This window comes from Erpetoichthys calabaricus, chromosome 5 (assembly GCF_900747795.2).
Source record: "Erpetoichthys calabaricus chromosome 5, fErpCal1.3, whole genome shotgun sequence".
In the NCBI taxonomy this organism is placed as follows: domain Eukaryota; kingdom Metazoa; phylum Chordata; class Cladistia; order Polypteriformes; family Polypteridae; genus Erpetoichthys; species Erpetoichthys calabaricus.
In genome coordinates this window covers 166,345,714-166,371,650 of record NC_041398.2, presented here as the reverse complement: position 1 = coordinate 166,371,650, position 25,937 = coordinate 166,345,714, and the positions used below count along the sequence as shown (strand labels likewise).

Here is a 25,937-nt window from a genome sequence, read left to right as displayed (position 1 = left end):
TTACTTTCTCATATACGAAGTATAGAGAAAGTATAGTAATCATGAAAAAATTCGACCTTGATATTTTGATTAATCTTGACGTTATAGACCTCCCAGAGTCCAAAAATATTGTTTTTTGGAATTGTGTGTGTGTGGTTGCGCACGCGTGTGTGTGTTTGCGTGTGTGTATAAACACGATAACTCAAAAATGCAACTAGATAGATGGATGAAATTCGGCATGTAGTTTGTACACCACAACTTTAGATCTGTATTAACTTTTGGGCCAAATCCATCACCCAGAAGTGGTGCTTTACCTAAACACGTTTTTTTTTTTTTGTTTTTTTTTTAATTTATGCAGCTGCAGAGTCCGATTTATTCAACATTACTTTTATAATAATTGTTCAATATATTATTAATTTGATTTGTTGGTGATGGTTCCTTAATGTACATAATATAAAAATATAATCATTGTCTTGCGGTTTACTTCTCAAATATCCATCCCCATATCGGAGTATACAAAAAAGTTGAGGGGAAGACCACTCCCGATTTTTGAAAATAAAACAGCACTGATCGAGAGACTGACTAGGTCATCATACAAGATCAGCATATTGTTGCTGACCAATCACTTTTGCTTTAAAAACATCGTTTAACAATGAAGCGATACAAACAAAGGTAGAGAGTCTGACAAGTGATGAAAAACTAAACATACTAATGGGGTTTTGTATTATTCTAGATTTATTAATTTGTCTTTTTAAGTTCATATACACAACTCAAAATACCTGATATTGTGAAAGTAATCCATTAGCAGAATTATATTTTAAAATATTTGTCTCCCTTTTTTCAATGTTTTTCTCTCTCTCTCAAAATAGATAGTTGAAATATCACTCTTTTTGTTCTTAACATCAGCCATATCATACATATTGCATACCAGGGAGTTTTCCTGCCTTACATTCAAACCTGTTGCAGTAGGCTCCAGGTTTCCTGTGATCCTGCTCTGGATAAACAGGTTTAGATAATGTATATATTGTTCTTAATCTCAGATGCCATCTCTGTTGTTTTGTGCCTGTCCGTATTCCTATTACCTGCTCTTGCCCTTCTCATTATGGGTTTACTGTTCTTATGGTAGGCTATTCAAGTCTCACTGCCCCTAACCTTCACACTACATGCTTGTTGTTCTTTGTTTCCCTCAATACAGCTAGGTGGGGTCTGCACACTCATTCAAGTCTAAGAGCCCTGTTTTTCCTAAGCCCCTGTGATTTTCATGAGAACATATTTTACAAATTATACAATTGTGTAAAATTATTCATATTCAGTATCTAATTTTGATTTTGCTTGTTTTCATCAGACAAAAAACAAAACCAGATAGTAAACCAGGCAGTGTAGTAAGCTTCCACTAACATTAAAGTCATATCCAAATTTGTTAAGTGTATAGTTCTGTGATTGTGACACAAAACTAACTTTGTAGGCACTCCATGCCATCCATATTACTAACCGAGAATGGTAAACCGGATATGGACGCAGGGACCTGCCCGTGGACGCAGGAGACATAGTGAGCAGGCGCCACACAAAGCCCCCCTACGGGAGAGACTACGAACGTGCGCAGGCGCCACACAAAGCCCCCCCCCCCCCCGCCCCAGAGCGAAACGGGAGAGACTACGAACCGTCTGACATGCCGCAAGCAGGATAAAGCGAGCTCAGAAATAAAAGACAGAGTAGGAAACAAAGTAAAACGTCATAAAGAGGTTAAAGAACGGGGCCAAACACATGGAGAGCAGGTTACAGATGATGAAAACTGGAATGCAACAGCTTCAAAAAAACCTAGGCACTAAACACATGCACAGCGAGATACAGAATATAAAGGCAGAAAAAACGACAGTTAAACGTCCACACCACACAGCGGAGGCAGACCTGGAAGGTGCAGGCGCCTACATCGCGCGTCGGAAGGCGCGGGAAAGTACGAAAGGCAAAGGCGCCTACACAGCATGGTAAAACCCGACATAATACGGAAGGCGCAGGCGTTGCCGCCATATTGTGAGTGGCACTACTGCGTAGTGAAGGCGCAGGCGTCACCGCCATGTTGTGCGTGGCACTAATGCGGAGTGAAGTTAGGAATAATGTGCTGCTTGGGATCGTACAAAACGCCGAACGCGACCCACCGTCTGAAACTGCGGAGGCAAAGCAGGCACGGGTTCAAACCGAACGAGCTCGACTGACAGATATACACCTACACCGCGCGTCTCAAACCGCAGAAGCAGGGCAAGCACGGGTTCAAAACAACGCAAGCTCCTACAACGCGCGTCTGAAACTACGGCTGCCCAGTGGGCACAGGTTCAAAACGCCGGGGGTAGGCGAGCGAAGCGAGCAGGGGGCGAAGCCCCCTTGTAATAACTAAAACTGAAACTAATATATATAAAAATAAAATAGAAACGTCTTTGTGAAATAAAAACTAAACTAAAACTAAAAATATACGATGAAGGAAAACTAAACTGAATTTCCAAGTAAGGTCAGAAAAAATATAGAAATAAAAACTAATATAAAAAGGCAAAACTATAATAACCTTGATCAGCACAAGCAGCAAGCAGCCTGCTATCCCATCCCCACACCCACACCTCAATTCGCAAAGAAGGTTCTCAGTGTTTATCATGGAGTGAAGTATCTGGAGTTGTACAGGATAAATAAAATATTGTCATTATCGTCTTGGACATGAAAATACAGATCAAGCAGAGGCCCAAATCGGATGTTGTTGGCATCAAGCAGATCAGATGGTGGAAGCTATTAGAACATAAGAACCAATTTGCGGACACTCTCCAGCTGCTCACTGTCAATCCGAGGCTACCATCAGATTCTACGAGGCAAGGTATGGCCCAGAAAATCTATGACACCTCTGGAGAAACCCTGCAGGAAAATGAAGATTGATTTAAAAAAAAAAAAAAAATTTTTTTAAAAATCGACAAGCAGACGTGGTGGTGGAACAATGAAGTCCAAGTAGTCCTAAAGGAAAAGAAAGCAGCGTATAAAAACTGGCAGTGAACCGGCCTCAGCCAAGTCCATCAGCAACACAGGCAACTCAACACCTCGGCGAAACAACCACTGGCCAAAGCGAAAGCTAAGCAATACAACGCTCTATAGGAAGACAACGACACACCTGGAGGCATAAATAAGATCCATCACATTACCAAAGCCCTACACCGACTGACCCAGGGTATTGGACAAGTATGGAATATCAAGGACAGGAACCAGCAACTACTGCAAAACCAACTGGAAATTCTCTGCAAATGGAATGATTACTTCTTAAAGATCAGTACAGAAGAGTTCCCCACCTGCATATTCCACCTGGCGGCCCAGTCTTCGGACCCATTTGCACAATCACCACCACAGAGACAGAGGTTGTGATTAGACAAATGCAGAATGCAAGGCTACTGGCCCAGACAACATCCCAACCAAAGTCTGGACATTACTCTGGCGTAAAAAGGTGTGGAATTACTAACGACGCTCTTCAATAGGATCACTGATGAAGAGATGGTGACCGAAGCCTGGACGACAAGGACTATGGTGCCGATTTGGAAAGGAAAAGGCGACGTCAATTACTGTGGAACTTACCATCCCATACGCTTCCTATGTCACGCCATGAAGATCTTTGAGCACATCCTCAATTGTCGCCTCCAAAATTTTGTAATCATCTTTATGAAAGGATGTGAACTATCAATGCCATCCATGCCACGCGCCTGCTCATGAAACAACATCGGGGAAAAAATAAGTCCATCCGTATCATATTCCTGGACATGGAGAAGGACTTTGACAGGGTACCGCATACCCTGATCTGGAGAGCCCTCCATAAACGGCGTTCCCAAAGCTTATGTGCAATGGATCCAGCTACTTTACACTAATGTAATGAGACTAGTGTGATGTACCATTAGAGCCTCACAGCCCTTTCCAATCTGAATAGGCATCCACCAAGGCTCAGCACTATTACCCCTGCTCTTCCTCCTATTTATGGACACAGTTACGGCAGATATCCAGACACTACAACCATGGACATTGTTGTACATGGGAGATGTCATGATCACGGAGGAAACAAGAGCCGCCCTAGAGTAGCAGACACAGCGGTGGAAAGACCTGGTAGACTAAAATAGCCTGCAACTAAACCTCAAGTAGACCAATTACCTCGAAAGCAGCCCACAAACAGAGGAACAATACAAGTAGACAACCATGACCTGAACAAGATCACAGTTCAAATACCCAGGCTCCTGTACAAGTGCCGAATGTAACAGCCTCTCGGACGCCCACATTGCAGCAGTGTGGCTCAAGTGGCAACAAGTCACAGGCATCCTGTGCGATTGACAGATGCTGAATTACATCAAAGCCAAAGTGTACAAAACTGTCATTTGACCAGTGGCCCTCTAAGGCAATGAATGTTGGCCAGCCAACGCACAACAAGAACAGGAGCTCCATATTATGGAGATGAAGATGCTCTGACGGTCTCTCAGACTCATGAGGTGGGATCACACCATGACCATGGAAATTAGGAGAAGAATAGGAGTGGCGCTGATCACCGAGAAGATGAAAGAGGCTCGGCTGAGGTGGTATAGACATGTCCTGCATAGTGAAGAAGAGACAGTGGCCAAAATCACCTTTCGACTCAGACGGCAAGAAACCATGCGGAAGACCCAAAAAGCACTGGCTCAACAAAATCAAGGAGGACATGCAACAGACTGATGTCGACTAGGAAGATGCCCAAGATCAGAAGAAGTGGAGGAAGGCATTGAAAGCAGCAGACCCTACGTTAGAACAGGGACAAACACTAAGAAAGAAGATCTGGAAAGATTTTAGACAATACAATGATCTGTGTAAACGTAGGCCGACAGAAAATGCAAGGAAAGAAATGTTGAACACAGAACAAAACAAACTTTTTTTATGTTATAGTAATAATGACGAAATGTTGATTTGGAAGTGTATAATGTGTGAAGACTGTCCAAATTCAAAAAAGGTCTAACAAACCAAGTGTGCTTTTATTTAAGAATATAACTGAAGAAAAATAAGTTATACAATTTACATTTTGCTGTCAATGGGTAAAAACTGAAGACCAAGTATCAATCGATACATAGCAGATATGTCCACTTGACTGGTGCAGAGGTAAGAACTGCTGTCTTATAATCTAAACATTGCAAATTTGATCCTGGGTCCTCTCTGCATTTACTGTTTTGAGTAGTGAGCTGCTATTTTTATTACAGTAATCCCTCGCTATATCGCGCTTCGACTTTCGCGGCTTCACTCTATCACGGATTTTATATGCAAGCATATTTAAATATATATCGCGGATTTCTGCGGACAATGGGTCTTTTAATTTCTGGTACATGCTTCCTCAGTTGGTTTGCCCAGTTGATTTCATACAAGGGACGCTATTGGCAGATGGCTGAGAAGCTACCCAATCAGAGCATGTATTACGTATTAAATAAAACTCCTCAAATATATTGTGAGCACAGGGGCTGTTCACACCCCTAGAAGATACGGCCACTCCTCAAAAAACACTGAAAGATTACCTTCACATTGCTCTCTTCCTTGCTGAGCTTAAATGTGGCTGTTTTGTCAAGCGATATGCTTCCTGCATGGTGCTTCGCATAGCCTACTTAAAAGCTCGAACGGCACGTATTGATTTTTAATTGTTTGTTTTTCTCTGCCTCTCTCTCTCACTCTCTCTGACATTATGTGCTCCTGACGGAGGGGGTGTGAGCAGGGGGGCTGTTCGCACCACTAGACGATATGGACGCTCCTCTAAAAAAATGCTGAAAGGCTACTTTTACATTGCTCCCTTCCTATCAGCTGCGTTGTCCAGCGGTGCTTCGCATACGTAAAAGCCAAACAGCCCTATTGATTTCTGATTGTTTGCTTTTATCTCTCTCTCTCTCTGACATTATCTCCTCCTGACACGCACTCCTTTGAAGAGGAAGATATGTTTGCATTCTTTTAATTGTGAAACGGAACTGTCATCTCTGTCTTGTTATGGAGCACAGTTTAAACTTTTGAAAAAGAGACAAATGTTTGTTTGCAGTGTTTGAATAAAGTTCCTGTCTCTCTACAACCTCCTGTGTTTCTGTGCAAATCTGTGACCCAAGCATGACAATATAAAAATAACCATATAAACATATGGTTTCTACTTCGCGGATTTTCACCTTTCGCGGGGGGGTCTGGAACGCAACCCCCGTGATAGAGGAGGGATTACTGTACTATTATATAATAAAAACATACATTTGATTTGCATATGTAACAGCCTACATTTACACAGATCATTGTAGACACGAACACACAGGAAATGTATGTATTCCAAATAACAATATTTTATTTACCCTATACAAGTCTAGACAACTAACTCCCAGATTAAGGGACTTCATCTGTGAGAACTTTGCGTCAGACTTCAACTGCCTCGGTGGGCATGGGATAGTAGGCTGCTTACTGCTTGTGCTGACTGACACATTTGCAACATAAAGGTGCTAATGAGGAGGTCAAGGGAATTTAAGGTGGCCTGGCATTACGCACGTTTTCATAGGGTTCAGGGATTCCAGTGTTAAAGTATGCCTTCCAGTCACCAGCAAAAGACCACAAAGCCTACATTTGCAATGTCCACTGACCAACATATGGCTAATTTGACATAAATCCAAATCGAGCCGCAAGGCGGTGCATGACCATGTTATATGTATATACAAACTGACTGACTGAGGGAAACGAAAAAAAAAAATGGAAAAAAAACCCCTCAGTTTGAAGAAACTGCTAAGAAAGGACATTTCGATATATCAATATTTGAGGTAACCCTCCACCCTCTTCCCCCAGAAAAAATAAATACCACAAAATCAAATTCATTTTTGATTTGATCAAATCTTGATGACGATATAGAAAAAGAAAATTAGTGGATCTGTGTTTTCAGCTATTGACTACTGCTGCACTCAAATTGTTTTATGCAAATGAAGGACCCACGCAAACAGCAGCACTAGCCAATAGAGTGGACAGACAACTGAAGAAGGGTCCCAAACAAGGAAAGAAAAAAAAAAAAAAAAAAAAGATGTGCTCATTTGTTTGTATTGTTTGAAATATATAGTCAAGTGTGAAGTGGAAAGAATAAGTTTAACAAAAGTGAGGGAGGGAGACAGAAGTGGTGTCCTTGGATCCAAGACAAGATAGACTAACAACTTAAGTTTAAACTTAACAGGTCCCACAACGGCTACTCCATTGTAATGAACATTTACATCTATGGTCTTTGAAAGGGGAATTCCCACCCCACACTCTGAAATAGTTTACATTTACATGTATGTCTGCTTACTTTGAATGATCCACTTCACAAAACGTTTACATACAGTATACGAGGTGAGACAAAAATAACCAGAATGGGCTTGGCGCTTTCCTGGAAAACTATCTGGAAGTCAGCTGGATGTGAATCATAGAACTATATCCCCTCCTACATGCCCTCTCAAACCACTGACTGGCTAGGTATATCCTGTGAATAGCCCAGTCAGTATTCGCACAACAATCGCTACACAAGTTGCCGTGATAATGTTGGGTGGGGAAAAAAAAAAAAAAAAAAAAAAAAAAAAACACAACAAATAGCAAAACAACATCAAATTTCTCGCAAATTCTCTTTTTCCATAAAGCAGTTTTTGACTGAAAAAAAAAACTTCCTATCCTATATCATTCTCCCTATTCGCCTGATTAAGCTCCCTGTGATTTTTACTTGTTCCCGAAAATCAAAAGTGACCTGAAGGGAACACATTTTTCTTCAATGGATGAAGTGAAGACAAAAAACAGTAAGCCTGTTGAAGAGCCTCAAGCAAGAAGACTTCCAGCACTGTTTCAATCAATGGAAGATACATATGGAGCGGTGTAGAGATCAGGAGGGGAGTATATAGAAGGTGACAATGTTTAGAATCCTGTAATTTATCAATAAATACATATATTTTTTACCAATCCGCTTATTTTTGTGTCTCACCTCATACATTTGCTTCTGCAGACTTTAAAAGGGGTGCTTAGACCTTTAAAGAAGCTGCCAAAACATAGTTCTGGCAGTAATTTTCTTCCAATTCAAGCACTATAGAAAACAACCCAAAAAGTTATAACATTCAGTTCACTGCATGGACTGCCTAAATGTGCAGCCTGTAAACGTCAATGCTGTTTGTAAAAAGTGAAAAGCAAGACACCTTGTTAGCACTTTGTCTGCCTATGGCTAGGGCAAAAAAAAAAAATCAAGCTAGAACATTCATACAAATGAGGGAAAAACACGAAAATAAAATATTTCAGCAAATGATGTCAACATGTGAAAATCGTAAAACATTTAATAATGATAAATTTCACATTATTCCTACTGATTACCCAATTCAAAAGAATACACTTCCTTGTAAAATTGTGTTTTACAATGACAATCAACAAAAGCCAAGTCACTAGAAAAAGCAGAAATTGATCTAAAGCTAGAATGTTTTATTCATGTGCAATTGTACATGGCATGTTCAAGAGTAAGCAGCTGCAGTGACCTAATATTACTACTTATTATTTGGCTGGCACCTTGTGATGGTGCGGGTTCAGCTCCATGCTCCCTTTTCCCATGACTCGGATGAGCAGGGCAAATGAGGACACCATATGAAGCAAAGGGAAGGTGCAAAAGAGTTCAGTGCTTTTATTAAAAACATATCAACAAAGCGGTGTTCAAAAATAAAGAGCAGTGCTGAAAATTCATAAATAAGTAATCCATAAAACAAGGTGTTAAGTGGAGGTTAAAATAACCCCAATAAATAAATTACTCCATTAAAATGAGGTTTAAAAAAACACCCACTGGCAGAACAGTCTTTTTTAAAAAGCCTGCCGCATTACTCTTAACTGGCAGCTCCTCTGCTTATCCCGTATGGGCCTAACAGTCGCCCTAACAGCACATGCAGCGGACCTTCCTTTGGGTCCGGTTGCCTACCGTCGCATGGCTACAGAAAGGCTCCCTCAATGGATCAAGACTTGGGTCCCCAAAGGCCAGGACGCTCACACTGGGGCTCTCCTCCCAAGCCTCCTCGACCCCCACTGCCTTCCCGAAATTAAACAGCAAGTCGCTCCTTTAATGAAAAAAATCGCTCTGGCTCCCCAAGTTGCTCAGCCAGAGCGATCACTCCTTCAGCCCCAGGCATCAGCCTCTCACTCGACTCAAAGGGCTCTCACTTCCCAGCTGCCTGCCTTCTCTCCTCACCTTGTTTGCACCATCTCCTTCCACCTCCTGCCCTCTCTCCTTCTTTCTCCATTTAACCTCATTCTTTTCTTGATTCATGATTCTCCTCCTTACATTTGCGCTTCTCCTTTTAAAATGGAGACGTGTCACAGCTGTGTCGATTAGCAGTGCTCAGCAACAATTAGGGTCACAGAAGATCCTACACCTCTGCACTTAGTGTAGGGCCTTCCGCTCCTGCCTCGCGCCCGGAAAACTGCTCTCGCCACGCTACCACCGCCTACCAAGCCACGAGTACGGCAATTATTTATTTAAAAAGATGCTGATCAGCCACGGACCTCACTTTACCACACACCTATATGCAAGGCAACTTACAACATGTGAGATACAATTGGTTAAATTTCTTTTGTTTTTCCAGTTGGAGTACAGGCAGGTGAAGGGACCTGCTCAGAGCCACAGTGTCATTAGCAGAATTTGAACCCACAACCTCAGGGTTTAATGTCCTAGATCCAAAGCATTAACCACTACACCAAACTGTCTGCCAATGTTATTAACAATGATTATTACTGGGTCAAAAAAAACAAAAAAAAAACACTTCAAATATTATATTCAACTTCTGACACAGCTAGCTTAGCAATAGTTTATAACTTTAATGCATTTGTTTGTTTTATTTTTTTTTTTTTTTTTACAGAATTTATATTACTCTTGGTTTAAAATGATCAAGTAATTTAATGGTAAAATACAGAGACAAAAAGATATTGCACAGGTAAGTATAAGGAGAAAGCTTTGGGAGGAGCCATCCAGAAACAGGATAGCTAGCCAATCATACTGTATGTGTAATAGCACATGGTCCGGAATCCCAAGTATTTTTGACATAAATAAAGGCTCATTTGAAGAACCTGGGAACAAAGTCATCGACAGAGATGTGTGTGTGAGAGAGAAGCCATTTAATCTGTAAATCCAGAGAACATAACTAGTGTATCAGTCTGACTGCTGAATCTAAAAGCCACCCAGAACATCTATTTTTGACTTTGGTTTTCAGTACGCTCTAAGACTATAAGACCAAACTTTGCTATCTGTTTATGTTTTATGCTAAACTTTCTTCTGCTGGAATTATTCTACTATAAATAATATCACATTGTTTTTAAATGTATATACTTTGTATACCTAAAGCAACTGAAGTAATAATGCAGCTACAGAGCACCCGATATAGAGGTAATCACACTGTTCGTTTCCTACAGGGTTATCGGGCTGAGGGAAGCACCCAAATAGTAGAACAGTGCAGTAGAAATAAAAGCATTGCTTATATGTCACCAACCAACCAAGGATATTAGCCTTGATGTGTCAATGTTATTTTTGTTGAGCTAAGTAGCATTAGCTCTAGGTTTTATCCAACACCCATATTTTGTTAATGCCAAAAAAGCGAGCTCCTATGTGGATTAAGAAGTGACCGACAGTGTAGGCATCACTTAGATCTTATTCACGCAAGTATGTATATGTGTTAAGATTAAAACAGCAAACTTGGCGAGTTCAACACATCCTACAATGATAAAAACATGCAAAACAAATTTACCTGATCTTCGGAGAATAAAACTCCTTTTTGGTTGTTGATCCTTTTGTAAAGATCTCCTCCCTCACAATAATCCATGACTATGTACAGACAGCCACTTTCTGTTGAGAGAAAATAGTATTTTTAATACACTATAATAAGACAAAAAGTACACTGCTGAAAAAAATTGAGGGAACACTTAAAATCACATGTACTGTATTATTCATCGAGAACAAAATGATGTAACAATAGTTAAGGGAAATCGAAATCACAAACCCATTGAGGACTGAATTCAACATCACACTGAAAATCAAAGTCAAAGACTAAAATCACAGGCTGATCCAACTTGTGTCAATTTCATCACGGCAACTCAAAATGTGACTTAGTAGTATGTATGGCCCCAACTTGGATATATGCACTTCCAGCAATGTCTGGGTATGCTCCTATTGAGATGGCAGATGGTGTCCTGGGGGGCTGTGAGCACAGGACCAACTAAAGGATGTCGGGCCCTCATGCCACCCTTATGGACTCTTGTTTCTGACAGTATCCAGCCAGAGGTCATTTTGTAGGGCTCTGGCAGTGCTCCTCCTGTTCCACCTCGCACAAAGGAGCAGATAAGTGGCCCTGTCCAGCTCTCCTCATGTAATGACCCCTTTCCTGGAATCTCCTCCATGGTCTTGAGACTGTGCTGAGAGACACAGCAAACCTTCTTGCATGTATGGATGTGCCATCCTGGAGATGCTGGATGACTTTTGCAATCTGAATCAGCTGCAGGTACTGACTCAGTAGTGACAACGGCACTAGCAAAAATGCAAAACTAGAGAAGAATCAGTCAGGAAGGATAAGGAAAGAGCAACTGTCTGTGGATCACCACCAGAGTCAGAAACCATTCCCTTTTTGGAGGATGTCTTGCTGTTGACTCTCCAGTGCACCTGTTGTCACTTTCATTTGTACCAAAGAAGGTGAAGTTGATTCACAATCACTTATGTCTCCTAACTGGATAGATATCCCTGAAGCTTAATTGATTTGGTGTTACACTGTGATGATTAAGTGTTCCCTTAAGTTTTTTGAGCAGTATAGTTTATCTATAAAGTATTCTGTCAAAATTTCATCTGTTGCAAACACACAATGCTAATTTAAAAAAAAAAAAAAATACTACTTCATGGTCCATAAAAAAAACAAAAAACGGGTAAACCAAAATGTAAAGATGGATTAACATTAGTGCTTTAGTAAAACATACAACACCCACCGCAAATAAAGAAATACAGAACTATGATTTTAGAAATGTGATACACTTAAAAACACAGCTGAAATATTTCACTTATTAAACGCATATTTATCTTTTACTACCAGAGTGCACTTTTCAAATCGAGGGTTAACTATCATGTGCTGGAGTTATGTGGATATTTAAATTTAATTGATGTTAGAGTTCATTTATTGTTAGCTATAGTGTGATAAGTTGCTTTTTAAATTTAAAAAATAAACATAGTTTAATAGTTAAAAACTTGGGATTGAGATCCTATTACCCAATAAATATTTATTTTTATTTATAAACTATATAATCTACCATCATCAAAGATTAAAATAATAATACAGATTAAGTATCCCTAATCTGAAATGCCTGGGACTTGGAAGTATTTTGGACTTTAGAATATTTGCATATAGTCAACATATCTCATTATGTAAGTACAGAAATGCAGCCAAACCAGCTAAATGACTCATCAATATTATAATGTTCATTGATGTAACAAACCTATTTAACTCAAAAGTGATGAATATGAGATATATTGTTTTAGTTCCCTTTTAACATGGCCAATGTTGTGTATTTGCACTAAAGAACTTTTCTGGGTTTTCAACAGTTTATAAGGGCTATCTGTTGTCACTTCTCAGAGAACTGAGAAATGGTATTGTTGTATCACTTCCGCCCGGAATCATTGATTGTGCATCGTTAACTTGTACCACCTGATGCTTCGCAGTGGCTCCTCCTACACATTCACCCAACCCCCAGATCATCAATCCTGTGTGGTTGCTCCATGGCACTCTAAGCTTCACGGGGGACTCCCCCGTTCTGAAAGAATAAATCCATTTTGAATCTGCATATATGCAATTCATATCCACTTTTTGATGTTAGCATATTTTCACTCTCGAATCCAAGTAAGTTTTAATAAAAAAAAAAACTTTGGTGTGGATTTTCCACTTGTGCTGTCATGTTGGTGCTCAAACCCAGCCACAGGGGATGCACAAACCAGTGTGTTTCTTCGTGCCGGTCCCAAGCCCGGATAAATGGGGAGGGTTACGTCAGGAAGGGCATCTGGTGTAAAATTTTGCCAAATCAATATGCGGACAACAATACAAATTTCCATACCGGATCAGTCGAGCCCTGGGTTAACAACGACCGCCACCAGTACTGTTAGCCAACAGGGTGCTGGCGGAAATTGGGCTACTGTTGGCCGAAGAAGCAGAAGGAGAAGAAGAGGGGGGACACGTGTCTGGAGGCAGGAGGAGAGGAGGAAAGTAAAGAGAGTGGAACGGAGGGTAGGAACTAAATGTTGGCAGTATGACTGGTAAGGGGAGAGAGTTAGCAGATATGATGGAGAGAAGGAAGGTTGATATACTGTATTGTGCGTGCAAGAGACTAAATGGAAGGGGAATAAGACCAGGTGGATATTGAGGTGGATTCAAATTGTTCTATCATGGTGTGGATGGGAGGAGAAATGGGGTAGGAGTTATTCTGAAGGAACAGTATGTAAAGAGTGTTTTGGAGGTGAAAAGGGTGTCAGGCAGAGTAAGGATTATAAAGCTGGAAATTGGAGGTGTGATAATGAATGTTTTTAGTGCAAATGCACCGCAAGTTGGGTGTGCAATGGGTGAGAAAGAAGATTTTTGGAGTGAGTTGGATGAAGTGATGAACAGTGTACCCAAGGGACAGAAAGTGGTGATTGGATTTCAATGGGCATGTTGGTGAAGAGAACCGTGGAGATGAGGAGGTGATGGGTAGGTATGGTGTCAAGGAGAGGAATGAAGAAGGTCAGAGGATAGTGGATTTTGCCAAAAAGATGGACATGGCTGTGGTGAATACGTATTTTAAAAAGAGGGAGGAAAATAGGGTTACTTACAAGAGTGGAGGAAGATGTACACAGGTAGATTACATCCTATGCAGAAGAGTTGATCTGAAGGAGACTGAAGACTGCAAAGTGGTGGCAGGGGAAAGTGTAGTTAAGCACCATAGGATGGTGGTCTCTAGGATGAGGTTGGAGATCAAGAAGAGGAAGAGAGTGAGGGCAGAGCCAAGGATCAAATGGTGGAAGTTGAAAAAGGAAGGATGCAAGGTTGAGTTAAGGGAAGAGGTGAGACAGGCACTGGGTGGCAGTGAAGAGTTACCAGACAGCTGGGAAACTACAGCAGATGTAGTAAGGGTGACAGCAAGAAGGGTGCTTGGCATGACATCGGGAAAGAGGAAGGAGGACAAAGAAACCTGGTGGTGGAATGAGGAAATACAGGAGAGTATACAGAGGAAGAGGATGGCAAAGAAGAAGTGGGATAGTCAGAGAGATGCAGAAAGTAGACAAGAGTACAAGGAGATAAGGCACAAGGTGAAGAGAGAGGTGATGAAGGCTAAAGAAAAAGCGTATGATGAGTTGTATGAGAGGTTGGACATTAAGGAGGGAGAAAAGGACCTGTACCGATTGGCTAGACAGAGGGACCGAGCTGGGAAAGATGTACAGCAGCTTAGGGTGATAAAGGATAAAAATGGAAATGTACTCACAAGCGAGGAGAGTGTGTTGAGCAGATGGAAAGAGTACTTTGAGAGGATGATGAATGAAGAGAACGAGAGAGAAGAGGTTGGATGATGTGGAGATAGTGAATCAGGAAGTGCAACGGATTAGCAAGGAGGAAGTAAGGACAGCTAAGAAGAGGATGAAAAATGGAAAGGCAGTTGGTCCAGATGACATACCTATGGAAGCATGGAGGTGTTTAGGAGAGATGGAAGTGGAGTTTTTAAATCAGATTGTTTAATGGAATCTTGGAAAGTGACAGGATGCCAGAGGAGTAGAGATGAAGTGTACTGGTCCTGATATTTAAGAATAAGGGGTATGTGCAGGACTGCAGTAACTACAGGGGAATAAAATTGATGAGCCACAGCATGAAGTTATGGGAAAGAGTAGTGGAAGCTAGGTTAAGAAGTGAGGTGTTGATTAGTGAGCAGCAGTATGGTTTCGTGCCAAGAAAAAGCACCACAGATGCAATGTTTGCTCTGAGGATGTTGATGGAGAAGTTTAGAAAAGGCCAGAAGGAGTTGCACTGCACCTTTGTGGACCTGGAGAAAGCATATGACAGGGTGCCTCGAGAGGAGCTCTGGTATTGTATGAGGAAATCAGGAGTGGCAGAGAAGTACGTAAGAGTTTCTCCTTGGGATTAATAAAGTATCTATCTATCTATCTAAGAGTTATACAGGATATGTACGAGGGAAGTGTGACAGTGGTGAGGTCTGCGGTAGGAGTGACGGATGCATTCAAGTTGGAGGTGGGATTACATCAGGGATCGGCTCTGAGCCCTTTCTTATTTGCAATGGTGATGGACAGGTTGACAGACGAGATTAGACAGGAGTCCCCGTGGACTATGATGTTTGTTGATGACATTGTGATCTGTAGCGATAGTAGGGAGCAGGTTGAGAAGACGCTGGAGAGGTGGACATATGCTCTAGAGAGGAGAGCAATGAAGGTCAGTAGGAACAAGACAGAATACATGTGTGTAAATGAGAGGGAGGTCAGTGGAATGGTGAGGATGCAGGGAGTAGAGTTGGCGAAGGTGGATGAGTTTAAATACTTGGGATCAACAGTAGAGTAATGGGGATTGTGGAAGAGAGGTGAAAAAGAGAGTGCAGGCAGGGTGGAATGGGTGGAGAAGAGTGTCAGGAGTAATTTGTGACAGACTGGTATCAGCAAGAGTGAAAGGGAAGGTCTACAGGACGGTAGTGAGACCAGCCATGTTATATGGGTTGGAGACGGTGGCACAGACCAGAAAGCAGGAGACAGAGCTGGAGGTAGCAGAGTTAAAGATGCTAAGATTTGCATTGGGTGTGACGAGGATGGATAGGATTAGAAATGAGTACATTAGAGGGTCAGCTCAAGTTGGACGGTTGGGAGACAATGTCAGAGAGGCGAGACTACGTTGGTTTGGACATGTGCAGAGGAGAGATGCTGGGTATATTGGGCGAAGGATGCTAAGGATAGAGCTGCCAGGGAAGAGGAAGACCTAAGTGAAGGTTTATGGATGGGGTGAGAGAGGACATACAGGTGATGGGTGTAACAGAGCAAGATGCAAAGGACAGAAAGATATGGAAGAAGATGATCCGCTGTGGCAAACCCCAACGGGAGCAGCCGAAAGAAGAAGAAGCCGCCATGTTGGTGCTCAAAAAATTTCAGATTTTGGAATTTCGGATTAGAGATACTTAACCGATAATGAATCTTAATCAGAAATTCTCCCCCCTACCCCAATCTTCACTTATACAGAAGACTTAAGGTTTATTAAACAATCCTTGCTAGCCTATTAATTTTTTGCTAAGCATTCAAAACTTTATCAAATTGAAAAGAGTCAAAAATAAACTACTACTATTTTAGAAGGAAATAAGAGAATTAAAAAAAGTTAGCAAAACATTCACAAACAAATATTACCTTCAAATGATTCTCTGTATTGTACTATATTGGGATGTTTCATGTGTGCTAGAACTTCCACTTCTCTTCTCGATTCTTCTCTCTCTTTATTGGACATCTTAATTCAACAGAAAACAAAAAATGGAAAATCTTAAACTTGCTTGCTAAAATTAGTATAGTAGAAAATCATATGATGTCTTTAATACATGGATGTCAATTTTTATGCTAACTTGCAAATTATCAGTAAATGTACTCAACTTGCAGCACGCTACATTAGCAACTCTTTCACAAATAAGCAAGCTAAAGCACCTTTGCATGTGAAACGTTTTCTTTAATATAAGAAATATGATTTCCTCAAATAAATGCTCACAAGTACACTCAAATTAGGCTAATTTAGAACTGCAAATCAGTTTAGCGTGTATATCTCCAGGAAATGGAAGGAAAATTGTCATATTCAAAAAACAATTCACCCAGACAATGACCAGGCATGGAATTTAAATCTAACATCCTTGTCACACAAAGGAGCAGAGCTACTCTCTGCATCACTGTGCTGCCCTAGTTCAAAAATATTCTCATAAAAGTCACTATATTCATACATGTCTTATACAGGTGTTTTAACTGTAAGTGGGGAAAACAGTACTTTTTTCTAGTTTGCACATAGTGATAATTGTAAAGTGTTTCCTACAAACAGAACCATAAAGAAATGGAAAAAGTTACCAAGTAGTGTAACAGATAGTAATACTTTGGGTGGGTTCTGGGGTTTTTGGGGACTTCCAAACTCGACTTGATGATATTTTGGTGAAGGATTAGCAAGCATATGAGCCTGAATAGATTGTTCTTGTCAAAATTATTCTGGCGTTCTCAGCTAGTTTGAGGAGTAAAACAGTGAAACCAATATATGTTGTCTAACAATATTATTTTTTCAGTATTCTAGGAAACAGTGTTACCAGTGGCTTATAGTTGGGACTCAACATCGTAAATTGATCTGGCTTTTTTTTACACAGACTTCACTGTGTGTAAAACAGCTTGCACAAATACATTTACTAAGATTCAAAAATAATATTAAATAAAACAAATATGTTAAAAAATGTATTTTTTGTTTTGCCACTTTTAATTGTATTTGTCTACAATAGTCACCCTTTTTTGCCTACTCCTATTTTAATTTTAGTCTTTTGTCCTCTTATATACATATCTAAAATGACATGGCACTTTAGACAGCAGTCACTGTAACATTTGAAAGCAAAAGGTATTATTAATTTTACCAGTATATGTGGCTACCAGTAAGATGCACAATCCACTGGGCACAAAATAAAATTTGATGTTTTAAATATGAGTGCTTTAAAAGGTGTTATACTTGCTTCAGACCTTGTCTTGCAAACATACTGTCAAAACAAAAATGATAAAAAAAAAAAAAAACTTAAAACATACCTCTGAATATTTATAAATTCATAACTTACCCTTGAGATGCTAATCTCCTTAATGACATACTGCTTGCCATCCTTTTTCGATCTGACAAGGACTGCCTTTCCAAAAGATCCTTCACCTATTTTGTTTACCTTAGTGTATTTATCCATGGTGCTTCAGCAATTGGCGCCATATGCGTGAGCTGAGAAAGGAAAACAGAAAAAACTGCCTAGGTTGAAAGTAACAATACAACTAAAATTAGATAACAGAAGAATGGTTATAATTAGTATACTATTAACTACCTACACAGATTATTTGCATACACTATGTTGGTAAAGTCCCTTTACCAATTCTATTTTAGTGAATTTGTATTAAAACTGTTAACTTGGATCTTCCATAATAATTACACAAATAGTTTTTTTTTATGAATATAGTGAAATGTGCTAAGTTTCAGCATTTAGAAATAAAAGTACAAGTGTAAATTTGCTATTCAATAAAATTACAGAATTAGTAAACTTTCACAAGGAGCACTATATATGACCAAAATAAACTCATTGCCTTGGTCAGCAATACACGAGTAGCTTACCATCGCCTGAACAGTGTGCACCTAGCCAATGTGGGTCTGGCTTTTATATGACTGAATAGGACTCCAATTTGTTGAAAAACCTAACTTTTACAACTCCAAAAGAAATAACAGAGCAACTCACAAAATCCCCCTAAATGACACAAGGCCATTTCTGACATCCCTGATGAATCAGATTTGGGAACATCAGACCATCCACTCTCAATAAATTTGTGATCTTCACCTCCTGTACTGCCTATAACCTCTATATATTTAGCTCACTGGTTTATACGTACAGTATAGTTGTGTCTAAATTGGGAAGTCAAATACAAAATCATATAGGCAATTCCATGAAATTCTGGAGGCTGTGCATAATACGGATAAACATGGACTGCTGATATAACAGAGAGCAAAGCTGCGAGTACAGTGAGTACTGGGGCAAACGAAACGAGCAGGGGGCAAAGCCCCCTAGTGGCTTTAAAAGAATAAATCTACGGCATGCAATGCTGTCATGCATTTAGTTGGGAAGAGGTTATACTTCTCCAATTTACCTTATTGCAGCACAGTAACCCATGTAGTATCATCAAGTTTTCTAAAGTCTCCTAGAACATTGGAATTTAAAATAGCCAATGGATCTGCCAATATCCAATCAGAAGCAGATTAATCTTAACATGAGACAGACAGTGTCAGATTGACCAGATGAGAGAACATTATGTCTCAAACTGGTAGGAATAAACTCAGGAGAGATTTAATAGTGACTAGTATAAACAGTACAAAAATCTCATCAAAGCAATTCTTTAGTTAGTACTTGAATATTCTTTAATATGTCATAAAACAATCTACTGTACATATAAGACCATGTCTTCCTAAGAGTTTGGTGAATGGCATGACTTTACAGCAGAATACCATAATTAAGTATGTCTTTTGAAGGCAGTATTCTGTTTAATCAAAAAAGAAATCAAATTCTCAGAACAATTAAGACTTTAATAGTCAAATTACATTACATTTTCAATGACACCAAACGCATGTGAAAATCTTATTCAAAAAAGAAGCAAGAGGGTGCCACATTCCATTTACTGAGGGACCACATTCTTCGGCCTTCAAAGGAAAAGTTACGCTGGTGTACTGGAACAGACACTCCATCCAAGAGTTGAAAAATCACATTCAGCAGAAGCAATGTGCATCCAGTTCTATCTGTAGAACAGAGGATCAAATTTGTTACCTGGGCACAATTACATGAGAAATCATGAAAGGTTGCCCATCCCCTCTACATGTGCTTTTTGACTTTAAAAAAAAAGAGTAATAACTGTGCAACCCTTCCTAACGTTTGGAAAGTACTACATGAATATGAACTTTTCTGCATGCAATGTGGACTCTGTTATTTGAGGAGCAAGAGTTGTGATGGCATATCTAGTATTACACTGAAAACATTGTGTCGGTGCTAGACTCAGACAAGCGTTACTTTTTCCTCCTATTCTGCTTATGATTTTCATAGACAAGATGAAAGGAACAGCTGAGGTTTGAGAGGTATCTGGTTTTGAAACTTAAGGGGTAAATATCTGCAACTCACTGATTGCAAACAGTGACAAAACTGGAATGAGAATTGAAACCTGTTAATCTGAGGTCCTCTCCTAGAAAACAGTGGCACGTTTCCTAGACATAAGTGGTTAACGGAAGATCCTGGAGTGCCTCATTGCAGGTAACTTGGAGGCTTGTTCACATTTGACAGGAAAGGTAATCACAACATTCATCTAAGAACTGGTACAGTAGCACAAATGTTGTACTAGGCTGAAGAGGTAAAGCAACAGGCAAGTCCATGGACAAACCTGTCGATTCGCCAAAGGTCTTAAGCTCTGGGTTGTGAATGAAAGAATTTCACAGAAAATCCAAGTATCCAAAATTACACTCTTGTGCATGGTTGATGGGTTTACACTCCATGACAAGATGAGGAGCTCAGAACCACAGGAGAACCCAAGAGCAAAACAGCTGCTTCTACAGATCAAGAGTAGCCAAATGAAATGGTTTGGACATGTAGTTTATAAGGGATATGCAACTAACATGGCCCACTGGGAGAAGGCCAAAAGGTAAATCCATTACACAATGAAAGATTCTCTCTCTCACTTATCCTGGGTACGTCTGGGTATCCTCTAGCACTAGAATCCCTGAAGCCTATGAAAAAACTCGTATTCCCGGGCCACCTTAAATTCCCTTGCACTTCCTCATCAGCGTCTAAAGTCCAAACATCAAATAAACACTTTCACAAAAGACAGATATAACAAAAGTGAACTTTTTTTCTAGAATTTAACCAAAAAGAAATATGGATAGGGTATGACACACACACACACACACACACACACACACACACACACACACACACACACACAGGCAAGAACTACTGTCTCCAAGTCGAGAGGTTGTGGGTTCAATCCCAGGTTGTTCATGCATAAACTGTTTTGAGTAGTGAGCAGCTATTATTATTACTATTATAGAATAAAAACACACAGTTGGTGTAAATTTATGGTAATTGTATAAGTTAGCATTTAGATTTTTTATTCACTTTTATTCTCTCAGTCATGAGACACTGCAGTTTTCAAACAAAGATGTACTATAACAGAGGTGACCTCAGAGGAGGATGAGGGTTCTACATCAGAGAAACAGAACATAAGCCCTCCCTACAAAAAACATCCACTCACATATAAGAACATCGCAGCTACACCAGACATAAAGGCGAAAGATGGCACTGTTTGGATGCAGCGACAGGTCAGGCGTCATCCTTCCAGTCAATCTGCCACATACGTCCTTCAATGAAACAGCAGGGCCTACAGAGCTTGCCAAGGTACTGTGCAAAGTTCTGATTGTTTTATGCTTTTTGATGGTCTTTATATAAAACACATTTATATGTTACTTATATAAAAGCCAGATCGGATGATATTTTTATTTATTTACCATATTTTATTTAAATTATCTTCCTACAGCGTAAAGTCACAAATAGACTGCAGAGCTACCTGTACAGTATTTGATCGACACAGGGATGCTGACAAAGTTCATATGCAATGCCACTCCTTATTTGGGAAAAGATCCCGGTCATCCCACTGGAGAAAGACTAACCAAGACTAAGGTCATAAAGCTTATGGAGGCGTTTATGGACAAAGACAGAACCGTAACAACTGTTGAGTAAAGAAAGACAGGAGCTTCTACCTGCAGCTGAAGTCACCCGCGTACTGAAGTAGCATCGCCATACAGTGATATTGTCGGTATTAACTAGACCAGGGATGGCGAACTCCAGGCCTCGAGTGCTGCAGTGGCTGCAGGTTTTCATTCTTACATTCTTCTTAATTAGTGACCAGTTTTTGCTGCTGATTACTTTTTAATTAACTTGACTCAGGCCCCATAGTGGTTTCCTTTTCTTTAATTAGCAGCCAAACAATAATGAGACACAAAACAAGCCACCACATGACCAGCTCCCCTGTGCCCATTACACAATGTCTGAAATTAAAGAGAGGTGATGGTCTTGATAAGGTTGATCTCTCAGGTCACCAAAACATTTTGACGGTGTTCTTAGAAACAGCAGAAAAACAACAGTTTTTGAAATGTGTGCTGTGGCAGAATGAGAGCAGCAACAAGCCATGGAATTAACTAATGGGTTTAATTAACAGTAAAAATTGGCTTCTCATTAAGAAAGTGATTGGAGTAAAATTGGTTGGAGATTAAGCCCCAGTTTAGCTGGTCAGCTGTTAGCTCGATTCACATTTCATTACTGCTTGGCTTTCATTTAATGAAGAAAAGAATCAATTCAGAGGGCTGAACTCTTCTAACAGAGCTATTAAAGTGATGGGGAAAAAGTTAATTAGCAGTGAAAACTGGTCACTGATTAGGAAAAGGGTTAGAATGAAAACCTGTACCCACTGCGGCACTCCAGGCCTGGAGTTTGCCACCCCTGAACTAGACTAATATGATGCTGGGTTATAATGGCATACGAAGAAGAGTGAATTTCCCTGGAGGGTTCCCTAGATTATTTGCCACATCTGCTTTTTTGGGCGTACTGGTGAGCTTTGTTGGGCTGAATGGCCTGTCCTCATCTAGACTGTTCTAATACAGTGTAGTTAACATATTACAAGAAACAAATAGCACTATGGAAGCCAAGAGAAAAACCTACTTGACTATTTCAGAGCTATGGAATTTGAGCCAGACAAAAGAATCCAAATACTTTTAAAATTAATTCTTTAACATTATGAAACACAAACAAAAAGTTACCAAGGACTACAATGGACCTTTCAGATCTCCTGCTCATACTTCTATACATTAGGTGAACAGGGATTGGCAAACTGTCCGAGGCTAATTGACTTATTTATAATGAAAACTTAAGTAAAGTAAGATGACAAGAAACCAATAACTTAACAAAAAAAAAAAACAATAGCAAAGATCAGCAAGACACATCTCATGGAATCAGTATAAAGTTGTGTATCCTTTGCAAAGAGGTACTTATCTAACAGTACCACACGGACTATGTTTTTATCTAAGATTGTAGCAGGATGGACATTGACAACCATCTATCCAACTCTCTCAAAAAAAAAAAAAAAAAAAAACCAAGCAGTTCAAGTATAGTTTGAGACCACTGTCAATAGCGGTGAATGGAATAAGAAGAACTGCTACCGCAATTATATGAAAGTTAAGGACAAACATATTGAACTGTGCAGGAAAGTCCAAGTTTCAACCACAATTAGGCAAGGTATCCATCCATCATCCAACCCGCTATATCCTAACTACAGGGTCACGGGATCTGCTGGAGCCAATTAGGCAAGGTATTCAAATCTTTAATACTAGCAATGAGCTGGTGGAGGCATATTTTGAGGTTAACAACTGAGTTAACCTAAACATAAATATGTTAGTGAAAGATGACAGAAAACAGAACCCAGGTTTCATCACAAAAAATCTAGAATAAAAATGCTACAAGAAACACCAAATGTAAACTGGGCTAAAATACAATGTGGATTAGAAAAAAATAAATAAATAAAATCAAGCCACCTGAAGAAATACTGACAAAGAAGAGTACAAGCAAAAATACATGATTACTGAGGGAAATAGATTTTAAAAAATTTGAACATAGATTTACTCTTATTCTAGATTCTAGGAACAGATCAACCTGCAAGACTGAAAGGCACACCCTATTCAATGTATGGAGAGATTTACAATCTGCTCAAAAAAGGATCTTAAAGCATTTAACGTATGTGCTGATAGCCCAGGTAGTTTCCCCTTTAACTCAAACTCAAACCAGGGCAGTAATTTTTCTTATACACAGAAACAAGATGTTAATTCCACATATCTGTGACTGGAATTTCAGCAATTTAATGGAAATGCCTACATTTTGAGATGTAAAGACTGGTTTTAATGCTTGGATCTAAATCTTAAAACATGTTTTGCACACCACATAAAATACACTATACAGGCTGTTTTGTCTTTATAGCCACATTAACAGAAGGGCAGAACATTTGAACTTTCAAAATTTCTCAACTTACATTAAATAGTCCGATGCATAAACAGCTGCATTTAACAGTTGAAAATACATAACGATTAAAACAAAAACTTCGTTAAAATACGTAACTTGGTGATTTCCAATATATATTTTACTTCAAGCATGATATGGTATTCTTAACAACCTTTGAAAAAATGTATTACACAACAGAGGTTCTTATAATTTTTAAAATATTTTCTTCTGACTCAGGAAAAGTATCATTTTAAACAACTCCTTTTCAGAACACCAAAACATAATTCTAAAAACACCAGCTCCATATTTCCGTTTAAAGTACCTTTCACGTAACAAGACACTGAAGTATGTTTACTTATTTTAAAATTCAACTTCTCATTAAAACGTTTTTACACGCTTTTTAAAATCATATACAAACCGCATATCTCTGAACGTGTATGAGCGCGTTTTTCAAATATCAGAAAATGTGATGAAAACGTAACAGAGTACTGACGAACTTTTATCGAGTGTGATTCTTTTTCCCCCAACGTGAATTTAGAATTGCTGGGGTAAGGAACTGTATGCGTGCTAACTTTTCCATACAGTTTCCTCTTTTGTATAAAGCACGAGAACATTTGATTTCTTCCACCCAAATTAATATAAACTTAACACTGCCAAGATATAAATGTAGTTAATTGGAGGTCGGTCATAAAATAAAAAGTGATACACAGATAGAGCTGAAGACATGCTTTATCGTCTCTTAAACACCCGTAATTTATTTAATAAAATATGTAACGATAAAATAAAACACCACACAAATTAGCAGTTTGGACTTTGCAGTTAATTCGTTCATTTCACGTCTATAGAAATAGTCTGCCCCACTGTGGGATACTGGATGCTAGCAAGGAGGGGCCTGTCAAGCTGCCAGGCAACAAACTAAACACATCATGATAACTGAAAATAGAACCTTAAAGCACGAACATCATTTCATTATCTCTGCTTTTGATTGAAAAACATCATGGCAGACGACAAGTAAATACGCATAATTTGAAAATAACAAGCCACTTCACTAACTCACCATCGAAAACCTTAACGTGCAGCCTTAGCGGCCACTTTTCAGGCTAATCGCTCATATTAGCCTAGTGCGTCTGGAAGTCCCGCCCCCCTCTGCTGATAGGCGTACAACAGAATAATAAAACATGTCTCACAAACTCATTGGTCCATATTGACGTCAACTTATTAAAGGTAGGTTGTCGTTTTTTTGTACATTTGCTGCAGCGCTCCTGCTTCTCCCTGGTTACCAACTGCGGAGTATACACAAGAGATTGATTTAACATGATGACGTTATGGGCAAGCGAAGCCATGCAGCCCGAAATTATGGACTTCCGCAAACATTTATTGTTGCTATTCCGTTTGGCTTTGAGAGCAGTACGCAACAAGGTGCATAAGTTCATTTTGCAATATTCATTAACTTAATTTTCTATTGCTTGTATTATTTGTAATGTGATTCTGTATCTTTGTTGCGTTATGTTTCTGCTGTTGTATACATCTAAATTTCCCCTTGGGATTAATAAAGTTTATCAAATCTAATTTGGGTTATTTTCAATCTCTTAAAAATCGTTACTTTGCACTCGCACTTCTTTGCTCTTATCCAGTTTTTCAAATGGCTTGGTAGTGGTTCGGGTGCATTTCCTCTTCTTACTACCTTGTCATGTAAAGCGCGTCGAGGAAGTTAGGAGACCGCTAAATACATATTGTTATTATTATTATTCAAATTTCCTTTCACTTGACTATCACCGTTTGAATTACTAGTTTTTGAACTGCATTTTTGTGTGACTGCTGTAAAACAAAACCATGACGGACGATTTAGTGGTGTTGTATTTGACACCGAGACTGACAGCATTTGCGATTTCGTTTTATTCTTTATGGGTTTCGTCAATTTTTCTTTGTGCGAATGAACTGCTTGCCATTCACAATAGACTTGCCCCTCTTGTTTTGAAATTTTAATTGAATTAGTTTACTTTGAGACCCGCAGTGGATCGGCGCAATCTATTTTAAGACCACCTTATTTCAATAAGCGAAACTGAAAAACAGAAAGCAGTGTGGCATTGGGTAGCAGTAGCATGGCACACTGGCTC

At 39.5% G+C, this 25,937-nt stretch overlaps 1 protein-coding gene across 2 annotated transcripts in view; it reads right to left on the bottom strand.

Annotated features, from left to right (window-relative positions):
- nek1 (NIMA-related kinase 1) overlaps window positions 1–25,937 on the bottom strand; it is a 331,746-nt gene that overhangs the window by 294,944 nt on the left and 10,865 nt on the right. The window contains exons 1-4 of one of the 2 annotated variants that reach the window (XM_051927639.1): window positions 24,878–24,962; window positions 17,827–17,975; window positions 16,391–16,487; window positions 10,740–10,837 (exon numbers count right to left, since the gene is read on the bottom strand). In XM_051927639.1, coding sequence (XP_051783599.1) covers window positions 10,740–10,837; window positions 16,391–16,487; window positions 17,827–17,943 — 312 coding nt within the window. In that variant the 5' untranslated portion in view covers window positions 17,944–17,975; window positions 24,878–24,962. Of the gene's footprint in view, window positions 1–10,739; window positions 10,838–16,390; window positions 16,488–17,826; window positions 17,976–24,877; window positions 24,963–25,937 lie in introns of those variants that run through there. The other variant, XM_051927638.1, reaches the window with a different exon arrangement.